Source organism: Colobus angolensis, unplaced genomic scaffold, assembly GCF_000951035.1.
Source record: "Colobus angolensis palliatus isolate OR3802 unplaced genomic scaffold, Cang.pa_1.0 Scaffold437, whole genome shotgun sequence".
Classification (NCBI taxonomy): domain Eukaryota; kingdom Metazoa; phylum Chordata; class Mammalia; order Primates; family Cercopithecidae; genus Colobus; species Colobus angolensis.
Window position 1 is genome coordinate 497,328 of NW_012117788.1, and position 22,634 is coordinate 519,961.

General features: G+C 39.1%; 1 protein-coding gene and 1 long non-coding RNA gene across 2 annotated transcripts in view; both read left to right on the plus strand.

Moving 5' to 3' along the window:
• Positions 1-17,515, plus strand: part of KDM5A (lysine (K)-specific demethylase 5A) — a 105,000-nt gene extending 87,485 nt beyond the window's left edge. Inside the window, exons 25-28 of the mRNA XM_011957124.1 lie at positions 2,833-2,992; positions 4,249-4,469; positions 7,314-7,724; positions 14,650-17,515. Of these exons, the coding sequence (XP_011812514.1) occupies positions 2,833-2,992; positions 4,249-4,469; positions 7,314-7,724; positions 14,650-14,856 (999 nt within the window). The 3' untranslated portion in view covers positions 14,857-17,515. The remainder of the gene's footprint in view (positions 1-2,832; positions 2,993-4,248; positions 4,470-7,313; positions 7,725-14,649) is intronic.
• A 682-nt stretch (positions 17,516-18,197) lies between these two features.
• Positions 18,198-19,347, plus strand: LOC105522582. The gene is made up of 2 exons (XR_001003471.1): positions 18,198-19,233; positions 19,264-19,347. It is a non-coding gene; the product is annotated as an uncharacterized LOC105522582 (long non-coding RNA).
• The last annotated feature ends 3,287 nt before the right edge of the window (positions 19,348-22,634 follow it).

Sequence of the window (22,634 nt, forward strand, 5' to 3'; positions counted from 1 at the left end):
TCTAAGGACTTGCTTTATGAATCTGGGTGCTCCTGTATTGGGTGCATATACATTTAGAATAGTTAGCTCTTCTTGTTACATTGATCCCTTTACCATTATGTAATGCCCTTCTTTGTCTCTTTTGATCTCTGTTGGTTTAAAGTCTGTTTTATCAGAGACTAGGACTGCAATCCTTGCTTTTTTTTGCTTTCCATTTGCTTGGTAGATCTTCCTCCATCCCTTTATTTTGAGCCTGTGTGTATCTTTGCAAGTGAGATAGGTCTCCTGAATACAGCCCACTGATGGGTCTTGACTCTATCCAATTTGCTAGTCTGTGCCTTTTAATTGGGGCATTTAGCCCATTTACATTTAAGGTTAATATTGTTTTGTGTGAATTTGATCCTGTCATTATGATGCTAGTTGGTTATTTTGCCCGTTAGGATGCAGTTTCTTCATAACGTCGATGGTCTTTACAATTTGGTATGTTTTTCTCAGTGGCTGGTACCAATTGTTCCTTTCCATGTTTAGTGCTTCCTTCAGGAGCTCTTGAAAGGCAGGGCTGGTGGTGACTAAATCTCTCAGCACTTGCTTGTCTGTAAAGGATTTTATTTATCCTTCACTTATGAAGCTTAGTTTGGCTGGATATGAAACTCTGGATTGAAAATTCTTTTCTTTAAGAATGTTGAATATTGGCCCCACTCTCTTCTGGCTTGTAGCGTTTCTACCAAGAGATCCGCTGTTAGTCTGATGGGCTTCCCTTTGTGGGTAACTCGACCTTTCTCTCTGGCTGCCCTTAACATTTTTTCCTTCATTTCAACCTCGGTGAATCTGACGATTACGTGTCTTGGGTTTGCTCTTTTCGAGGAGTTTCTTTGTGGCGTTCTCTGTATTTCCTGAATTGGAATGTTGGCCTGCCTTGCTAGGTTGGGGAAGTTTTCCTGGATAATATCCTGAAGAGTGTTTTCCAACTTCGTTCCGTTCTCCCTGTCAGTTTCAGGTTCACCAATCAAATGTAGATTTGGTGTTTTCACATAGTCCCATATTTCTTGGAGGCTTTGTTTCTTTTCACTGTTTTTTCTTTAATCTTGTCTTCTTACTTTATTTCATTGAGTTGATCTTCAATCTCTGATATCCTTTCTTCTGCGTGATCGATTCAGCTGTTGATTCTGGTGTATGTTTCACGAAGTTCTTGTGCTGTGTTTTTTAGCTCCATCATGTCATTTATGTTCTCTATACTGGTTATTCTAGTTAGCAATTCCTCTAACCTTTTCTCAAGGTTCTTAGCTTCCTTGCATTGGTTAGAACATGCTCCTTTGGCTCGGAGGAGTTTGTTATTACCCACCTTCGGAGGCCTACTTCTGTCAGTTTATCAAATTCATTCACCGTCCAGTTTTGTTCCTTTGTTGGCGAGGAGATTTGATCCTTTGGAGGAGAAGAGGTGTTTTGGTTTTTGGAATTTTCAGCCTTTTTGTGCTAGTTTCTCCCCATCTCCGTGGATTTATCTACCTTTGGTCTTTGATTTTGGTGACTTTTGGGTAGGGTCTCTGAGTGGACGTTCTTTTTGTTGATGTTGATACTGTTTCTTTCTGTTTGTTAGTTTTCCTTCAAACAGGCCCCTCTGCTACAGGTCTGCTGGAGTTTGGTGGAGGTCCACTCCAGACTCTGTTTGCCTCAGTATCACCAGAAGAGGCTGCAGAACAGCAGAGACTGCTGCTTGTTCCTTCCTCTGGAAGCTTTGTCCCAGAGGGGTACCAGCCAGGTGCCAGCCAGAGCTCTCCTGTATGACGTGTCTGTTGACCCTGCTGGGAGGTGTCTCCCAGTCAGGATGCATGGGGGCCAGGGACCCTCTTGAGGAGGCAGTCTGTTCCTTGTCAGAGCTTGAGTGCTGTGCTGGGAGATCTGCTGCTCTCTTCAGAGCTGTCAGGCAGGGAAATTGAACTCTGCTGAAGCTAGATCCACAGCTGCCCCTTCCCCTAGTGCTTTGTCCCAGGGAGATGGGGATTTTATCTGTAAGTCCCTGACTGGGACTGCTGCCTTTTTTTCGAGATGCCCTGCCCAGAGAGGAGGAATGTAGAGAGCAATAGTAATTTTTTTGTAGGTTTGTTATCTCTGTGGATTGTTTGTGACCTTAATACTCTCTTTTGGCTTGAATCTGTAGTCATTGTGTTCCTGGACAGAACAAGGTCTAGCTGCTTTTTTCTCTCAGTCCAATAAGAAGATGCAGACTGACTGAGAAAGAAGGGAGTTTATTTCTGCAACCGGTTATGGAGTAACTCACCAGACCAACTAAGTTACAAGTTTTTTTCAATACTTGTATTCATTCTAAACTCTGTGTCTGTGTGTGGGAGGTGCACCTACAAGCAAGGCTCTTTCACTCAGACTGTGTCTAGGGTAGGGTCCAGGGCCTGGAAAGCTTTCTCTAGAAACTTGGAAAAATTTCTTAATCTTAAGTGGGCCCTGGTACAAGGGGTGTGTAAGAATGCCTTCATAATTTTATCAGGCTTTAGGGTCTGAGAAAACCCAGGTGAAAATCTTAATGGGTTTGTTTTCACATTTCAGCCCTTGTACGAAGACCATAGTTTCTCCATTTCTTTACTGTTTAACTTACACATTAATTAGAATTATAGTAATGTGTTAGTAGAAACTGTTCTGGTTGCTAATGGAAACCTGGCCTGCCACAATTAGTTTTTCTCCCCAATGGACATTTTCTATCCTATTTAACATCAGATATTTAATTTTAATCTCATATTTTTAGTATATTAGAAGCTTTAACCTGAAAGCCTCCATTTTGGGCCTTGTCATAAAATAAGTTAAATGACTAATTCTGAATACTTCTCTTTGTTTCTTCTTCAGGACACAGCCAGTGTGAAGTCCTCTAGTAGTCTTGAACCCAATCTTTTTTGTGATGAAGAGATTCCCATCAAATCTGAGGAGGTGGTGACTCACATGTGGACAGCACCTTCATTTTGTGCAGAGCATGCTTACTCTTCTGCTTCCAAGAGTTGTTCTCAAGGTATTACTCCTTTAAAAAACTGGGGGGAAGATAAGCAGAAAACCAGTGAGAAAAACATTATGTTAATCAAGACTGTGAGTCCCGTTTGAGTGGAGTACAATGGTTGGCTGTGAAATGCTAATGGAACCTGAAAATGCTGTTTTCTTTAGGAAAAGCCAATCCCTATTTGCATTTTCTGTCATCACAACCTGAAAACTTACAAAGAATTTTAGAGTCCTAATTAGAAGAACTTTAGGGGCCATCTAGTCCCATGCCTCAGTTCTAGAAAATCCCGGATAGGTAGTCCTTCACGCGCTATTTGGTCGTTATCAGGTGTTGTGGAACTGCTGCTTTTTAAGCATATTTATTCTGTTTCTGGGTTACTTTAATTGTAGAAAGTCCTTCCTTTCCTTGGAGGGTGATTTTCTCTGTGATGTTCATTTTTCTCTCCCTCAGCAAAAACAAATCACATTACTTTAGGTCACAACTCTGGAAAATGGAGGGTGTTTATGTCTTTATAATAAAATTCAGGATTTTATGGAACTGTGTCTTATTTTCTGTTCATTAGAAAGATAACCAGTTATTTATATAAGGCAGCCAAATGCTTTATTAAATACTTAATCTTTTGGTATACTCTAAAATAGAGAGATTCTGGTTCCTTGCTCCCCTTGCCACACGATAAAAACTCAATAGAAATTAACATTCAGGGTAAAGAACTACTTTTTTTGTTTTGTTTCTTTTTTTGAGATGGAGTTTCTCTCTTGTTGCCCAGATTGGAGTGCAGTGGCGTGATCTTGGCTCACTGCAACCTTCCCCTCCCAAGTGCAAGCGATTCTCCTACCCTCAGCCTCTGGAGTAGCTGGGATTACAGGCATGTGCCACTATGCTTGGCTAATTTTTTGCATTTTTAGTAGAGATGGGGTTTCACTGTGTTGGTCATGCTGGTTTCCAACTCCTGACCTCAGGTGATCCACCCGCCTCTGCCTCTCAAAGTGTTGGGATTTCAGGCGTGAGCCACCACGCCCGGCTGGAAGAACCGCTTTTTATTAATAACGCCAAACCATTTTTTTTTTAGAGTGGGCCTTGGAATTGTTCGCCTTTTTGGTCTGTATTTGTTTCTAATTGTGTTTACATTTTCATACTGATAGAATTAATCCAGATATCTGAAGTTAGTATTGGGGGTCTGAGGGGCTATTGTAAATATTTACTTTGAAAACATGTTTTTTTCCATAGTTTTAATTTTTATTTGCTTTGTTTTATGGTATTTTTTGGGAAAGGTTCTAGCACCCCAAGGAAACAACCTCGGAAGAGCCCTTTGGTGCCCCGAAGTTTGGAACCTCCAGTGCTGGAGTTGTCTCCTGGAGCTAAGGCCCAGCTGGAAGAACTTATGATGGTTGGAGACCTCCTGGAAGTGTCTCTGGACGAGACTCAACACATATGGCGGATTTTGCAGGCCACACACCCGCCCTCTGAAGACAGATTCTTGCATATCATGGAGGTGTGGATTTAATACTTATTTAAACAGTGCTTATAAAACTAGAATGCCTGGGTTCCTTAGAGGTACCATAAATGTCGGCAGAGGGATGGCTGAGGGCAGTAATCTGGCTGGCCTACTTTCCCACTTCAGTCAAAGAAGTTGGGCATTATGGCTTGCTGGCTTGCCTGCCTGCCTGCCTTCCCACCTTTCCCCCTTCCTCCCTCTTTTTCTCTTTCTTTCTCCCTTTCTCTCTCTTTCTCTTTCTCTCTTTTCTTTTTCTTTTCTCCTTTCCTTTCCTTTTTTTTCTTCTCTTTTCTCCTTTCCCTTTTCCTTTCCCCTTTCCCCCTTTTCCCCTTTTCTCCTTTCCTTTCCTTTCCTCTCCTTTCCTTTCCTTTCCTTTTCCTTTCCTTTCCTTTCCTCTCCTCTCCTCTCCTCTCCTCTCCTCTCCTCTCCTCTCCACTCCCCTCTCCCCTCTCCCCTCTCCCCTCTCTCCTCTCTCCTTTCCTCCTTTCCTTTCTCCTTTCGTTTCCTTTCTCATTTCCTTTTTCTCCTTTCCTTTCCTTTCTCCTCTCCTCTCCTCTCCTTTCCTTTCCTTTCCTTTCCTTTCTCCTTTCTCCTTTCCTTTCCTTTTCTTTCTCCTTTCCTTTCCTTTCTCCTTTCCTTTTTCTCCTTTCCTTTCCTTTTCTTTCTCCTTTCCTTTTTCTCCTTTCCTTTCCTTTTCCTTTTCCTTTTCCTTTTCCTTTTCCTTTCCTTTCCTTTTCCTTTCCTTTCCTTTTTCCTTTTTCCTTTTTCCTTTTTCCTTTCCTTCTTGTAGGACGCCAGAAATTTGACTTAGGTTTTTCTTTATTAAACTTTTAGGTAGTATCTAAGTTGAAAAAAATGGCCATTTTTGCTAAAAAGAAGCGGGCAAGGGTGTGATTGATAACCATCTAGTTTAGAACAACCTCTTTAGCTCAGACTGTCATTATTGGAGGGCCCAGAGATAGGGGAGAATATGTAGTAGCTATAAAAAAGAGGCACAGGGATGGTTAAATAGAAGTAGATTGGGTGGGAGAGAAGGTCCACATTCATATATCACACTTACGTAGCAATTCCATGAGCTCATTTGATGAGACAGCGATACCATATCCATGAGCTCATTTGGTCCTCACCACTGTCTTGAAGAGGAATGGGTAGGGGAGTGAGAGGGCAAGTATTTTACCCATTCTGCATATGAAGAAAGTAAGTATGAGAGGTGGAAAATTAAGGTCACATATCCAGTAAAAAATAAAGAGACCTGGATTCAAATTCTGCCATTTGACTTGTATTCTTTTCATTAGTTTCCTTCTTTCCATGTAATGGAATGGTACCATGCCACCAGTAGTTGATGCAGATATATTTAGCATACTATAGTTTGTTTTTGTTTTGAAAGTCAAGTCTAGGTAACCTAATTTAGATAGTGTTTTCCAGTCTGCAAAGCATTTTCTTCACATTCATTGTCTTACCCAATCTTCTTTATTTTATAGATAAGGAAGCACAAATTATTAAGAGGTTAAATATCTTATTTAAGATGTAATAGACTTAAGGCACTTATAATCCAGTGTTCTTTTGGATTCTGCTGATTCTTAGATTCCTGTCAAAGATTTTCAAGTGTCAAATCTACAGAAAAATGAATTCTCAAGGGAATTATTAGGTTTATGTTATATTTCTTCAGTATTTCTTTCTCTGATGCCCCCTCCCATTCTTTCTGTTGCTAGATACACTTTTACCATTAAAATTTTAAATGTTTATTACATTGGCACATACTAGCTACAGTATTAAAAAGCCAAAAGCAAAAATGACGATTTTTCTTTGCTTTGTCACACGAACTGTTTTCTAGCCGTTGGCAAAGTCACTATATATTCTGTGTAATGAGATCATGGATACAATTTTATGTTTTTCTGACTTTTTAAAAATAACTACTGATACTTTTATTATTTGGGTTAAGAAAGAACTTTACTAGTAATTCATGAAGACCCCAAAAGTTATTACATAATTTAGTACAGTTTGCTTTTTGTGTATGTTTTCATCTCTAACAGAGATGCTACCAACTGTTAATATGCTAACACTGAATTTTTTTGTGTGCCCTTTTTCTCCTAGTAAGCTAATGTAAGATAAATATTTCATTTCAGACTTGTGATTTTCTACTGTTATCTTCATTGAATAGTATACTTGCCTTCTTAAAATGTCTTTTAAATATCTTTAGAATAACATAAATCCTTTTTGTGTTTTTTGAGATGGAGTCTTGCTCTGTGGCCTAGGCTGGAGTGCAGTGGATTGATCGCGGCTCACCGCAACCCCCGCCTCCTGGGATCAAGCCATTCTCCTGCCTCAGCCTCCCAAGTAGCTGGGACTACAGACACGCACCACCACGCCCGGCTAATTTTTGTATTTTTAGTAGAGTCGGGGTTTCACCGTGTTGGCCAGGCTGCTCTCGAACTCCTGACCTCAAGTGATCCACCCGCCTCGGCCTCCCAAAGTGCTGGGATTACAGGCGTGAGCCACTGCACCTGGCCCATAAATGTTTTTTATTGTAGCATAGTATACATAACATAAAATTTACCATTTAACCCTTTTTAGGTAGACAATTCAGTTACATTAGGTAGATTGACAGTGTTACACAACTGTCACCACTATTCATTTCCTGAATTTTTTAGTTATCCCCAACAGAAACTATACTCACTAAACAAATCTTCATTTCTTCTTCCCTGCAGCCTCTGGTAACCTCTGTTCAGCTTTCCGTCTCTTTGAATGTGTTTATTCTAGGTACCTCATATAAGAGAGTAATACTAAGTAGTTTTTTAACTGTCTTGCTTTAAAATTGTTCCCAATTTTATATTTTTGAAGGATGACAGCATGGAAGAGAAACCACTAAAAGTGAAAGGAAAGGACTCTTCAGAGAAGAAACGGAAACGGAAGCTAGAAAAGGTAGAACAACTTTTTGGAGAAGGAAAACAGAAGTCCAAGGAGTTAAAGAAAATGGACAAACCTAAAAAGAAGAAATTAAAATTAAGTGCAGACAAATCAAAGGAGCTGAATAAACTGGCCAAGAAACTAGCAAAAGAAGAAGAGAGAAAGAAAAAGAAGGAGAAGGCTGCTGCAGCCAAAGTTGAACTTGTGAAAGAGAGCACTGAAAAGAAAAGAGAGAAGAAAGTGCTGGACATTCCCTCGAAGTATGACTGGTCAGGAGCAGAGGAGTCTGATGATGAGAATGCTGTGTGCGCAGCACAGAACTGCCAAAGGCCCTGCAAGGACAAGGTGAGTTCCAGCTGTTTAGGGTCAAGCGTGAGAGGTCAAGGAACAACAGTTGTGGAGACACATGTTTGAGATCAATTTATAGTATGTTTTTGATTCTAGGATTTGAACTTCCAACATAATATCTTTTGTACAATTTCTATAAACTGTTTTGAAAAGTAAGGCTCTTAGTGTGCCTAGTAGAAGTGTTGTATTTTAGAAATCATAGACTTAGTGAACATAATGAGACAGGAGCAGAGAGAAGCTATGTGACATTCCCTGGCAAATGGTGCATTTCATATGCTGTGGGCATAACAAGTTTCAGAATAATCTTGTGCCTTCCCTGTAAGGTGGCTCAGAGAACTAAATACCTTGTCAGATAGTCCCAGTGGCCTGAAGAAAATCCTGGGCCAGTATTGTAAGAGCTGCGGCCAATTGCATTAAGATTGTATTCCAAAGACTTGAAACTTTTAGTCCATATCTTACTCACACTCAGACCTGTAAGCACTCTCCTAAATGGAATATGATTTTCTTCAAATCTTTGGGAACAAATAATTCAAACCTATAAATGCATTATTTTAGGCTGCGCATGGTGGCTCTTGTCTGTAACCCCAGCACTTTGGGAGGCCGAGGTAGGTGGATCACCTAAGGTCAGGAGTTCTGAGACCAGCCTAGCCAACATGGTGAAACCCCATCTCTACTAAAAATACAAAAAATGAGCCGGGTGTGGTGACGTGCACCTGTAGTCTCAGCTACTTGGGAGGCTGAGGCAGGGGAATCACTTGAACCCAGGAGGCAGAGGTTGTGCTCCAGCTTAGGCAAAAAGAGTGAAACTCCATCTCAACTTTTGAGAGTAATAGTCAGACTTTATGAGAAATTCCAGTTGTTTAAATGATTGGAGGCCCCTGTTACAGTTCTTATCAAGAATATTGATAAATCTGTAGTTTTAATTTTATTATACTCATTATACTATTTGATATTTAGAATTCTAATAGTGCTTCAGTTTGAAAATATAAACAAGTAAAACTGCATCTCTATTCCCTATAGGTTATGCCCTCACTTTTTCAATGAAATACTTAAACATTTTTAGAGCTTGAAGGGACCAAGAGTTTACCTTGTTCAGGCTGCTCATTTTACAACTGGTGCAACCAGGACTCAGGGAAGATAATTATGTGACCAAAGTTACAGAGCTGATCAGTAGCAAAACCAAAAGTAGAACCCTAGATCCCTGGCTCTCAGACCAGGTTGTCTCCACTAACACCTCTACCCCATCGGTAACTGAGATGTAAGTACAAAAACACATTCCAAAACTAAATGACACATATTTAAATGAGATGTATTAGGGGTATTCTGTTCATTTTTTGGAAAATGAATACTGTGTATAGTAAAATACATATCCTGTAGTCTAATCTTCCAAGGCAGACAGCTATAAATATTTTAGTGTTTCCTTCCCAGTTTTTTTCTATGGCATTTGTTTTATGTCATTGTCAGACTGTTCACTGACTTGCATCTATTCATTGTATAAGCATTCTATGTTATAAACATTTTAGTACATATATATGTGCATATTATTTTTATCTTTAATTTTGTGTTTATTTCCATCTGAGTTTGTTTATTAAAGAGGCTGAGGAAGAGTTAACTTTCTCTTTGGGCACCAAAGTGCAGCAGTTCAGCACTGGCAGAGCCTTCTCCCTTTTCTTTCTCCCTTAATTTTATGGTAATTTAAAGACGAGCAGCAAGGTAGGATGTTTCCGTTTTAAACTTTCCTGTCATTCTTTCTATCATGTTTGTATCAATCATGAGCCTTTTGTCTTATTTTTGTACTTTTTCTCCTTATCACTTAATCTTTCCCCTCCCTTCTGCTCAGCATTTAAATAGGATTCAGTTCATCAATTATTACTGTTGTCTTCTTATAGCAATATAAACACTTAGGCCGTTTTTTTTTCATTTGCTTTGAAATTGTCAAATTAACAGGTGCCCTACCTATTCAAAGGGTTATGATGATAAGACGAAACAATCTCTATGAAAGCACTTGTTAACCAAAAAATGCAACGCAAGTGCTAAGATGTGATCATTATTTTTGAAAGAACGGTGAGATTTGCTCCTAATAGTATAGGTGTTTTGTGAACAAAATCTAGAGTTATCACCTACATTTTGATGGAGCAAAAGGAGATTTGGCTGAGTGCTCAGAGAAAGTGTCTATTTTGAACTGTTAAAATACATAAAGGTGAGCAATGTGTGCCCCACCCTATGTTGTTAGTTTATATAATGTGTTTCATTTTAAGCAGAAGTTATTTCACATTATAGGTATTTTGCCTGTTACTGCTATTTTGCGGTTTTTATGGTTCTACATGTTTGTTCCTGACATTGATTTTACTAAATAAAAGTTACAGTTCTATAAAAGTTTCTGTAAAGAATGTTAAAACTTTCTCAGTGTTTAGTATTTCGCTGAGAAAACTTAATATACTAACACACATGTTTAGAACAAAATAAGAAAAGAATGCTTTTGCCAGGTGCAGTGGCCCATCCCTCTAGTCCCAGCTACTCAGAAGGTTGAGACAGGAGGATTGCCTGAGCCCAGGAGTTCAAGGCTATAGTTAATGTGCTATGGTTGAACCTGTGATTGCCCCACTGCACTCCAGCCTGGGCGAGACAGGGATACCCTGTCTCAGAAAGAAAAAGATTGGCAAGATGATGTTAAAAAAAAAGAAAAGAAAATCATGCTTTTTAGGCCAGTTTGTTCTTTAAAATATCATTCTGCAAAAAATAACTTCTAGGGTTCACTTGTTTTTAGGTGAATTCTCTGACCAGTAATTACTATTATTTCTCTAACCAATAATTACTATGACTTTTCCCCCAAAATATGCAGATTGAAAATTTTTTTTTTTTTTTTTTTTTTTGAGACAGGGTCCTACTCTGTTGCCCAGCCTGGAGTACAGTGGTGTGGTCATAGCTCACTGCAGCCTTGATCTCCTGGGCTCCAGCAGCCCTCCTACCTCAGCCTCCTGAATAGCTGGGACTACAGGCACATGCCACCATGCCCAGCTCTTTTTTTGAGAAATGCTCTTTTAAAAATTAAAAGAAAGATTAAATGAGGCTAGTTTAAATGTGCCTAGCCTCAATTTCAAGATGTTTTAGAAAAAGAAAGACAATACCAGAATAATGTAAAAGGTTTTGAAAAAATAATTTTTCCTTTGATTATTAAATTAATGTCAAGCTAAAATTATTATTAACAAAGAACTATTTTTAAAAAATTAATTTTAAAGTTCAGAATCTTTTTCTGTCAGAACTCTTTATTCAGTCTTGTTTAACCAAAGATAAAACAAGTTAACTGGAAAAAGACCAAATTCTTTCAGGCTACTAATTTAAGTAGTATTTTTCTTCTGTATTAGAATAAATATTTAATAGTTTTACTTATGAAAATAGTCTTCTTTTTCTCTTCACTTTTTTTAACCCTCTTATTGTTGGCCTTTTCCTTTACCCATTCCTACTTACATGAGAAGTTTTGTGTGGTAAATTAAGAGATTAAATTTGTGAACTTTGATTCTTACTATTTATTAGCCACCCTGATTTAAGATTATCATGGGGGTGTTGCCTCAATCAAGGTATTTGCGTTTTCAATGGCTTTACTAGTTCATACCTCCTTTTGGCACAGATAATCAAAGATTAAGTTACCTAAATGTGTGTAATACACACACACACGCATGCACACGCGTGCTTGATGTTCAGCTAGAGTAACCAACTGTCCCAGTTTCCCTGGGACTTTCCCTGTTTTAGCACTGAAATTCCCACATACTGAGAAATCTGTCACTCCTCGGCAAATTGGGAGGGTTGGTCACTGAATATTGAGAGCACCAAGAAAATAATACACAAGGATTCTGAACGTGTGTTGTAGTTCACTAAATGAATTGTTTTCCTTTTTCAAATCCTGCTTTTACTAGGAAACTTGAGGTGCAAACGATATTAAATGCCAAATAACAAAAGCTCAGTTTAATTACTAAGCTAAGAATATCACTAAATTACCAGATTTTCTTTTTTCCCAGTGCAGTACTATTCTTTACGAAATGAACAAAATATACTATGCCAAGTATTGTTTCTTAAGTGTAAATATGAAACCATACAGCAAAACGTGAATATTAAACTAGTATTTCCTCGTTTTAATGTATTTCTTTTTAAAACAGACATTTCCCCCAGATCTAAACATAGTAACCTATTTGTACTGTGATGTAGAATCTCTTATCATTTAGTATTTGAACAGTTCACAGCTGTGAAGTTTAATAATTCTTTTTGTGATTCACGAAATACATCTCCCGAGAAATAATGAAAGGGGAAATGACAGTTGATACAGTTATCCAAACTCTGTGTTCTTGAATTTTCAGGACACTACCTAGTCTGTTGGCCCTGTGTCAGAGTCATCTGTGGATTCGGTCGGCAGCCCAGACTTTAGGTTGCTTTATGATGCTGTGGGCCTTTCACACAAAAGTAGGGCTCACTTTGATTGTTAGTAGATGAGCATGATAACAAAGATACTAGTAAAGAGAAGGACTGTTTTTACTTGTTCTGTTATCAGGCCAAATTGTTACATAACCTGTAGTCTAGGTTAGAATTTGTGTACCAATGTCTCAAGAAAGGTTATAGATCTTTTGAAATGGTAGAAGATCTAGGCTTAGGAAGGGACCTCGAGTGAAAATCACAAAAGGGAAAGTCTTGTCTTATTTGCGAGAGAATTTTGGGAAATTGTAAGCCAGTGAGTATAGTGCAAACACTAGGTTTCAAAAGACCTGGGACACTTCTTTGTAGCAAATACTGATACATTGGTAACGTTCTTATCCAATGGATTAGCATGAATGGGGACTAGACTGCATTAAGTGGGTTGGAGGTAAGGGTAAAGGTATCTGTTGGTTCACGGGTACCATCATAAACAGCATAGGATCTCAAACCTGGGCAGCACAGAGAGCCACAATTTACCTATCCAGTTCCCTTTATCTGTCCCAAACAGCCGAAACACTTGAGTGCACCTACTCGAACAGCTAGCATTTTGTGAGTCTTTACTGCTTGCAGTACTTTAATTTTTACATTTTGCACAGATGCCGTTATTTCCCTTTTTATTTTTTGGTCTCTGATTAGTTTGCTACAATAGGAACATTTTAGTGAGTTTTTTTATTGCACAGACAGAAGGTAAACAAACAATTACAGAACAAAAACAAATCAGTTTTTAGGAAGGTATTGTTAAGTTGCTCTGAATTTACAGGAAGTGATGTCACAGAGGACCAGCAGCAATCGGATTTAGAATAAATGAGAATCACTTGGGAGCTGATTAAAAATGTAAGCTTCTGGCTTGTACTCCCCAGACATTCTGAGTTCATAGGGTGATAGGTCCCAGCTACATGTTTAACAAACAGAATAGATGATTCTGATGCCAGTGGTCTACACACTTTGAAAAGCAGTGCTGCAGTTATATCAAGATGCAAAACGTTTTGTGTAGTGTAGGATAACGAGTAGAGCCACGAGACCATGACTGAAAAGTGCCTCCAGTACCCTAGGCAGTGAATTAGGTGTTTTGCTGTACATTATTTCACTGGATCCTCTTGGTAATCTAGTAATTAATGTCATCTCCATTTTTCAGATGAGGAAATTGAGCCATTCAATGAGGTTAAGTGAGTTGCTTGAAATTACGCACTGAAACTCAGAACTTCTGAGTTGAGTAATCTTTATGTTAAACAGTATTGTTTCTTAAGATCTAGAACTTTAGAATAGGAACAATACAAGTAGAATATCATTTTGACAAATTATTTTTCCCACCCCTTATTACAAGCCTAAAACCACTGACATGACTACTGTGGTTTGACAGTTGTTCTCTAGGACATGGAAACGAATTTTGAAAACCTCTCACTTTCTGAATGAAACTCATTTACCTAGCCAAAACCTCCTTCATCTGTTCTTTCTCATAAGTTGTACAGAGGTACTTCTTTGATCCCTTTCTGTTCCTTCCTTTGATATCTGGTAAAGCACATGGTTTTAAGTGGCTTCTTATGTTGCCAATGAAGTGACCAACCTTTGTATTGAGGTGAGGGAGAGCGGCTCTTTTCATCTTAAATGTTCTTGTCTGCCATGACATTAGCTGTAAAAACTACCACAATCAGCCTTCAAATATAAAAGCCAAAAGTCACTTTATTGTTAACTTTTAAGTCCAAGGCTTACAGTCACCAAACTACAGTCCCTTCCTAGCCTGCTGTAATCCGAGTATTGTCAGAAGGGTCAGAGTTTGACACCTGCCACTGACCTGTCAGTTTTTCAGATTTGAATTTTAAACCCCAGAGTGATCTATTGACCTGTGTCTTTGACTGTTATAATTGGTTAATTTGTAAGATTTGACATCTGATATTTGCTAACTTTTTATAGGGAGTTGTATTTGTAACGGAAGAAGAGAAGAATAAAAAATATTAGTTTTAAAAGTGGCCTATGTGACTGCTTTTCTAAAAAGGTATTTAATGCTCTTAGTACTTTGGCTTATCTCTTTGAAATAAAGCTAATACACAGGATTGCCTTCACATTGTTGTACTCTTCCTTTCTTGATTGATAATTGCATTGTCTTAGAGCCTAGAAATTGTTAATATTAGCTAAAACTACTTGGCTGCTCTATTAGAAATTCCCTTTTTGTCAAATTTTTCTCAAACATGTTTCTGCCTCACAAGGAGCCCCAGGTATTCATGAGGTAATGGAGTACCTAAGAGGCCTAATTTTGTGGACACACTATGGTAAAATATAATTTTGGGGTATTAACTTCTCAGCTTCTTTCTTTAAAAAATAACCCCATAAGAAGTCATTGCCTATCTCTAGACATCCCAGTTGTTTGCTATCATTTAAGCCAAGAAAGCTCTTTGGTTTGCTTTTATTCTAGGCTTAATGTTTATGTAACCTAAACATTCCCCAATCTTGTTTCCTACAGGTAGACTGGGTACAATGTGATGGTGGCTGTGATGAGTGGTTTCATCAAGTTTGTGTGGGTGTATCTCCAGAAATGGCTGAAAATGAAGATTACATCTGTATAAACTGTGCAAAGAAGCAGGGGCCAGTTAGCCCAGGTCCAGCACCACCTCCTTCCTTCATAATGAGCTACAAACTACCAGTGGAGGATCTGAAAGAGACCAGTTAGCAGATGCTTGGTTAGTTTGGGACATGGGGGGAAATGGACCACATTGAGACCTTAGTCATCACGTAGAGTGGTTTATATCCACTTGGAGTGTTGTTTCCAAAGATGAATGGCCTTCAGAGAAAGTCCTCTTTTAGTGCTGGCTTCCTCTTTGCATGGACTCTGGGGTGACATTCTCTGTCAACATATCTGTGCAGAGGGTGTCTTCTTTGGTACAGCAGCCAATAGTTCATGTCTCCTTTGAGTGTGGTTTACTGCATTAAGGCCAGATGCTTGATTGAGCTCTAGGGTGGCTGGTTAGTATTAATACATTGGTGTGCTAACAGGGCATGTAGGATGTGGCTTTTGTCCAGCTGATAGTAGTTAGAGACTTACAGCTTAGGAGCAGCACCAACTGAAGGTGCTAATTGCTTGGATCGCCTTCATTGGGATAGTTAGAGAGGGATTGGAGTACCACTTTCCTTCCACTGTTACCTGGTACTTAATGCCCTAAAGATACAACTAGGAGTAACAGGGCCAAAGTTATTTCTGTTAAGACGTCAAGGAATGGTATCAATAGTCTATTGACATCAGCTATTTGTGCTTGTTTGGGCTAGAAGAACACCCCAAATAGGAGAACCTCTCACCAGCTGGGGCAGGTCACCTTATCTTTGTAAGGATGAGGATGTCATCTAGATGAGAAATCTGACTAGATTGGATTCTGGGGAGAAGAACCTACTACAAGGCAAGGAGCCTTTTCTTGGCATTGAAAAGTCTTGCTGTCTTGGGTCTACATTTTAGGGAAGAGCAGGTACATGGATTCAGGCCTCTGCCAAAAAAAAAAGAGAAGACGATGACGACGATGACCAGTCATACTATCTTACTGAGCCACAGTGATGCATGCTTTTCGGGGAAAACTTCATTCACAAGTATTCCAGACACCAGGCTTCAGGCATGGCCATGAGCAAGACCAGCAAATAACAGCTTTTTGCCTTGCAGCCCTGACCCCAGTGTCTGCTGTTTCCAACACTGGCAATTTCTAACTACGGCCCACAGCAGATGCTGTTGAATAACACCATGGCTTCATCAGAGGATGCGGGGTTGTAGTACCTCTGGGTGATGAAGTTGTTTTAGTAAATCCATTTTTAAAAAGAAAAAAAAAGGACTTGTTTTTACTTTTTTCTAAATGTCTCTGACTACTGACTGTTCTATAAATAGATTATTTTTCCTTTTTTAATATACATATATGAATATATAAATATATATATTTACTGTTACCAGCAGCATATGACAGAGTTTCAACATCAAAAATCCATTTGGGGGCTTGCTTTTTCTTTTTGGCTTTAAAAAAAAAATCCCATTCCTTCCTTGTAGTGCAAGGAGTTAGCACTCCCTCCTCCATCCCAGCCTGACCAGATCTTCCATTTTGCTTTTGTTCCTGTAGATAATCATATGTCCTTTGTATGTGGGGACTTGTTCCTGTCTGCTGGGCACCTTGGCCTCCCTCTAGCCTGTGCTGTGTTTTCTTTTGCGTATGAATGTTTGAAATTATGGTGCTGTGTCCTCTTCCCTCCTGTCGTGTTCTCTGTTCTTACGGTTTTAGGTAAGCTATATGTAAACTCTTATTAGAAGGGGACTAAATTTTTTTAAAGGACAAAAAAAAAAAAAAAAAGACTAAAAATAGTGTTTTGTCATCACTGTCTGTCTGGTGTGTTTATTTTGGTTTAAAAAAATCTGTGGTTTGACTTAGATTCATCAGTTTTCCTTTTAAAGGGGGGGATTGGGGTGGACCTAGCAACGGCTTATAGTCTCCTTTTCCCTTTTTGCCCCAGTCTCTTTTAAAGAACTGTCTTCTAGTAACTAGAAGTGAAATGTACTGTCCAGTTACAGTTTGAGTGGGTATGAGATTTAACTCAAAAGGCATCTTACAAAAAAAAAAAAAAAAAAGATGTTTTCTTATAAAATCCAATTTCTGTAAATGTTTTCCCTGTTACCTACTTTGTATTCATTCTTTCCTTAATACTATATAACCTTCTGAGTGTTTTGACTTGTCCAGAGGTTGGTTAGTGTTGCCGTGCATGTGTCTTGAGGTCTCATCTCGAGTAAGTTTGTGTATGATCCAAGATTTCAGTGGATATTGCAAGGTAACTAATTAACCGATTTCATAAGTTTTCCTTTTGCCAAACTAATGATTATCAAGTAGAATTTCCTCTGGTTGATGTTATACAAGAAAGCACAAAATTTTTTTTGCCTTTTGATCTTCTTTGTAAAAGTCTTCAGATACTTGTGGGTTAAAAATTGAATGTAATTTTAAGTGATAGATGCCTGGAATACATTTACAATTTTTATTTTTCCTTCCTAATCATCCATTAACGATTCCACCATCAGTGGAGAGTCATGAGGATGCTGAGAAAGTATGACTGGCTTCCTGTTACCTTCTGACGTTTTGAAACTTAAATATGTCTTTTCGTTGATACTGTGGGATTTGCTCTGTTTACTTGAAAGTCATGGAGGATTTGGTATGACTTGACCACAGGTTTAGACCAAGGCTGAGAAGAACAGAAGGGAGAAATTAATGGCAAAACAAAAAAATACACAAATCTGCAGTTTTGGAATTAACGAAACAAGATTGATCTATTTAAAGAAATGTTGGTGTTCTAATACAAAGCATTATTTTCACTTAGAGAAAATTATTTACAACGTGCTCTCTTCTGTATTGTAATATTTTGTATTAAGACATGATTTAAAATGTCTTTCTACCCTTCTTATCTCCTCTAAACTGCAACTGAAGTTGCAATTCTTCATCATTAGTATTTTAACCTTGGCAAAGGTTATAGAAAGAAAAATGGAAAAATGGTAGGCCTTTGGTATTCTTAAAAGCTAAGTCATTACAACTATGCAGATCCCCAAGTTTAGAAGTACAAATACAGCACTAGTAGTTAGCTTTCTAGCTGGGGGAGAAGACAGGAGATTTTCCTTCCACAGATGTTTATTTTGCTTCCTGATACGTACTGCAGCAAGGCCATGTTGATGTGTAGATGCGGGACTTCCTCACTAAGCTGCTGCACACCAGCTTTGCCTGCATGACTCAAATTTGTGCCTCAGTAAAATTATAAATTATTGCATGTCATACTCTGAATAATTGAAAAGGCAAACATTAAACCTGTGATTGCCCACAGTGTACTTTAGTAATAAAAAACATGGCAGCCAGGTGTGCTCCAGTGCAGTGTAGTCAGGAGGCTGAAGTGGGAAGATTGCTTGAACGTAGGAATTTGAGTCCTACCTGAGCAACAGTGAGACCCCATCTCTCTCTCTCTCTCTCCCTCCTTTTTTTTTTTTTTTTTTTAAAGAAAGGACAAAGGCTGACCTGTAAGATTAGCATGATTTTACCTGTGCTTTACTTCTGTTCTTCTCTACTTTTGTCTTTAGTAGGTGTCCAAAAAATGTCTTTTTGTGCTTCTTAATTTTTGGATTCTGGATGCAATTCAGTGCATGTAAAGAAACTACTTGCTTGTCAGTATTTCAATTCTGTAGTACATTTGTGTGAATATCAGCCAGCACTTAACAGTAGGAGAATGAAAAGAAAAACTGAGAAAGCCTCTCTTTCAAAGGATGGGATAATCCACTTTTTAAGGGAGAAAGTGACAGTTTGGAGTGGGATTTGAAAAGTTTAAATGGTGGAAAAATTGAGCTGTTGAAGTCCCACATATAACCAGATTTGATAAAGTTTCACATGTGGATTAGCTTCATGTGTGTGTAGAAGGTGCTTTTACAGCAGGTCCTTAAATACTCCTTTTGAAATTCCTTTTTTTTTTTTTTTTAATCATACCATTACTTCTTTGGATATGAATGCCCCAAGTGGTATCTCATACTATAGTGTGAGGAAGAATGGATGTTAATGTATTGTTTTGAATTTTGGTCTTCTCTTGTCCTGGATCATATCCAGTCACCACTATGCAACAAATGATGTGCGCTGGGCAAGGATATGATGGGTTATTCAAGCTGTATCTTGCTTGTTTTTTCTTTTGCAGTACTCCAAGTGGTCTAAACAGGAATGTCTTGTAAACCTCAAGACTCCCTATTGATTATTCCCTTACATATTTATTTACAATTTATCAGGGTAATTGGTGGTGCCTTATGAAAAGCATAACTTGATTTCTTGATCTTTGAGCATGTTTTGTGTTCCTTCTGTTTTCTGAAAGAATATTAGATATAGTTGATTGCATTACATCTAAAAGATTTAAAAATTATGTGTATGCTCAGGTTCCCCACACCGACACCCACCCCTACCCCCTGTCATTTACATTGGTGGCAACTTTAAATGGTAACTAAGTAAAAGTACATTTTGGTAATGAGTATTGATAATCCTGAGGAAAACTAGTGAGTTTTCTAGGAAAACTAGTGAGTATTGATAATCCTGAGGAAAACTAGTGGGAGCCACCTTTAACCTGTGCCAAAGCAGTTTCTAATTTCATTTGGTCTCTAACTGCAAAATAAAGAACTGAGCTGAAATAATTTGATCAGTGGTGTGATTAGCCTATTATCATTGCTGAGAATAGTGTTTTTGGAGTGTGAAGTGATTCCTGAAGATTTCACCTGCCTTCTGTTTCCAGCAAGAATCCAGTGGTGACCAACACATTTCCTCACCTTTGGTTCTTGAGAAGTTTATCCCTTTGCAACAAACCATTAATAGGGAAAACAAGGAAATGCTTTCCTCTTCTCTTTGGCTTCTTAACCAATTCAGACCCCAAGTTACTTCAGAGAAGCAAATGGCACCTTTTCCCCATTGCCAAGGATCCCAGCTTATGCAGATATGAAGGACAGATCATTTCTGAAAATGTTAAGACTGCTTGCTGTGAACTTGGCCTCAAAACAGTTTCATGAAATGTGTAACTCTATATGTGTATGTTAGGAGGAGGGTTGGTGGAAAGAGCAGGGGCGGGGAGGGAAATCTGATTACCTCCTGGGAAATAATTTTCTTGCCAACAAAAAGATACACTTGAAGTTTCTTAAGGTGGCAAGTCCATTAAAAAAAAAACTGTGTTGGACCCTCCCAGTTTAGATCAAGTATTTCTTGGGGGTCTTGACATTGTGGTTGATACCAATAAATGAAAACATTGTGGTTGATACCAATAAATGAAAGATCCAGAATATTTTCATTTAAAGCTCAACCATTAATTGGAACATAGTGAAACATTTTACACATTATAAAAGTAGGGAACAGTACAAAAGAATGCAATCAAATACTATATTACGTAAATAGACTAGAGTGATTTTGGAATTTCACTCTCTTCACTCCTTCTCACTTGTTTGTTCTTTGAAGTGTATTTCTACCTTGGTAGGAAGAAAGACTTGATTGAATCTTTCCTTAAAGATCCATGAAATGTCTTTATTAGGCAGAACTTTTCCCTGGCCTTATCTCTGGAGCTAGGTTGTGTGTCTTGTCCGTGGGGGGAAAAGGCACCACAAGAAGAAGCTTTAGAAACGGCTCGGTGGTCGCACTCCTGTTAAGGAGCCCTTTGGAAGTTGTCAGGGACATAGGATGGAACCAGAATTTTCTTTAGTTTCAAAAAAGGTTTTCAGAAGCCGAAGCCCAGATGAGAACCTTAGAATTACGTGGTGTAAAGAACACTGGGCTCAGGAAGAAAATAATCCGGGTTTCAGCTCTGTGTTTGGCCCCTTGTGTTAGTTGCTTATCTATTGTGGACCTTGGTTTCCTACCATATGCAAGTTAGTCACAAAGAAACGAGTTACAGCCCCTCCCCTTGACAGGGTAAGACATAGATGATTTCTAAGGCTGTTTCTTCCTAAAAAGGTTACAGAATTTAAAGACGACAACAGAGGCTGTATAGTCCAAACCCCCATTTAATGAGAGAAAAATGGATTCGGCACTCCTGAGGACAGAACATACAGTGTCTGTCCTGACTGTCTCTTGGAAAAATCTAAGTATTGGTCACTAACGTGTATTGGAGCTTGCCTATAGTCTTCCCTCTGCTGGGGTCTGAATTTTGCGGCATTTTCAAGCACTTTCCCTTTTGCCGTGGGGCTAGCATATCTGCATCTCTCCATTCCATTCAGTGCTGAACTCCGTGGAGGTAAGGTGAGAGTGTTAGACACATTTTGACAAACCTAGCCTAACCGTTCAGTCATCTATGGGCGCCTTCCCTCTGCAAATGATGCTGCTCTGTTGAGACCAGTAGACCACCTGGGTACTGGCAGCTTTAGTCTTTCTGACCTAGCCCTACCATCTCTAATTGGGGCTACACTTCATTGAGACACAAAACAGCAAATCATTCATGTTCTCTTTGGAACCTGGAATAACAATTCAAACTCATCTCACCTTGGTCACTTCCCAGGACTTGTTTTGTCATAGAAGCATCTCATTCCAGAGTTAGTTGAAACATTGAGAAGACTGGTTTGATTCCCTTTGCTTCTCATCCCTATAAGGCATTGCTGCCATCTGAAATAAGCCCATCCAGTCATCAGGCCTCAAATTGTTACCTGTTTTCCTCAATTCGTTTTACCATTGCTGCCGTCCTTGCCAGTTCTTTGCATTACAGAGATTTTCATTCTCTATTCCTTTGTAAATACGCTTTTCTGCTTTTTCATTAACTGGAAATGGACTCTCCCTCAGCCATACGTACCTTACGACTATTTCAAGTGGAGAGAGTTCGTTTTCTCACTTTACTGCTAGTAAGTGGATGGATTACAGGGTCTGCTGCCCCTGTATTCTTGATTGCGGTTGCTACACCATTGTTCTTCTATTCTGAGGCTTCTACTGTTCAGCTGCACCATCTGTCCTCCTCACTGTCATCTCTGGTCACTCCTCTTCGTTTATGGAAGGGACTTTGAGGATTGATGGGCATCTCTTTCCCCAGTGTTGCCATCATTCTGGGCAGTTTCATTAGTCATGGATGACCTTAATTTCTGGACCTCCGTCCCCACTAGTCATTTTCACTCCATTTAGCAAACCAATTTTAAGTCAGCACTTTGGACTCATCAGAAATTTATTTTCTGAAATGTAGAATCTAATTTATTCTATGATTTTAATGTCCTTTAATTTCTTCCTCTCAGTATACAGTATACTTACTCTTTGACCTCAAGAAGCCTCCAGTTCCTTAACCAACCTTCCCCCCGCCCCCCCTCCCCGTTTGTCAGTTTACTCTGGCTTTACCGCTTCCCCATTTAGCATAGACTCTGTGGCCTGTCACTCTGGCTCTGCAGAAACTTATCCCTGGATCAGTTTGGCTATCTGACTTCTTTGCTTTCATGGGCTGCTGCATACTACTGAGTATATACCATTGGTTGGTAGCACCACAGATTGACTCAAGTAGGCAGGCGCTTGAAGCAGTTTAGCAGCCCTGGCGGTCCAGCAGCCTCTTCCATTCTTAAAGACTATTTCGGATTTTCACCTCTTGTCAAATAGCCTGTCACCTCTGCTGCCTCTGCAGAGGCCTCCCCTCCTAACCTGTGAATTGAAGCTAACAGGAGAGCTGCTAAGCTTCTTCCTCAGTTATCTGTATCGTCATCCTCATCTGTCCCAGGAGAGGGGTCTGTCCTGTGGTCATCACTATGAAAGGACAGGTGAAAGAGCTGACCAGTGAGTCCTATCCCATTGTAACTCCTTAGAGACCTTGTTATATCAGTCAGCCCTCTATCTTCCGCGTCTTTCATTAGTGTGCAATTTCAAGCTCTGTATTGAACAGGAGAGCTCAACTCCTATGTATTTTCCCTTGAACCTCTTTTCCTGTTCTCTTTTTCTTCTTGTTGAAATGCTACCTCTTCAGAGGCCCCATGTTTTC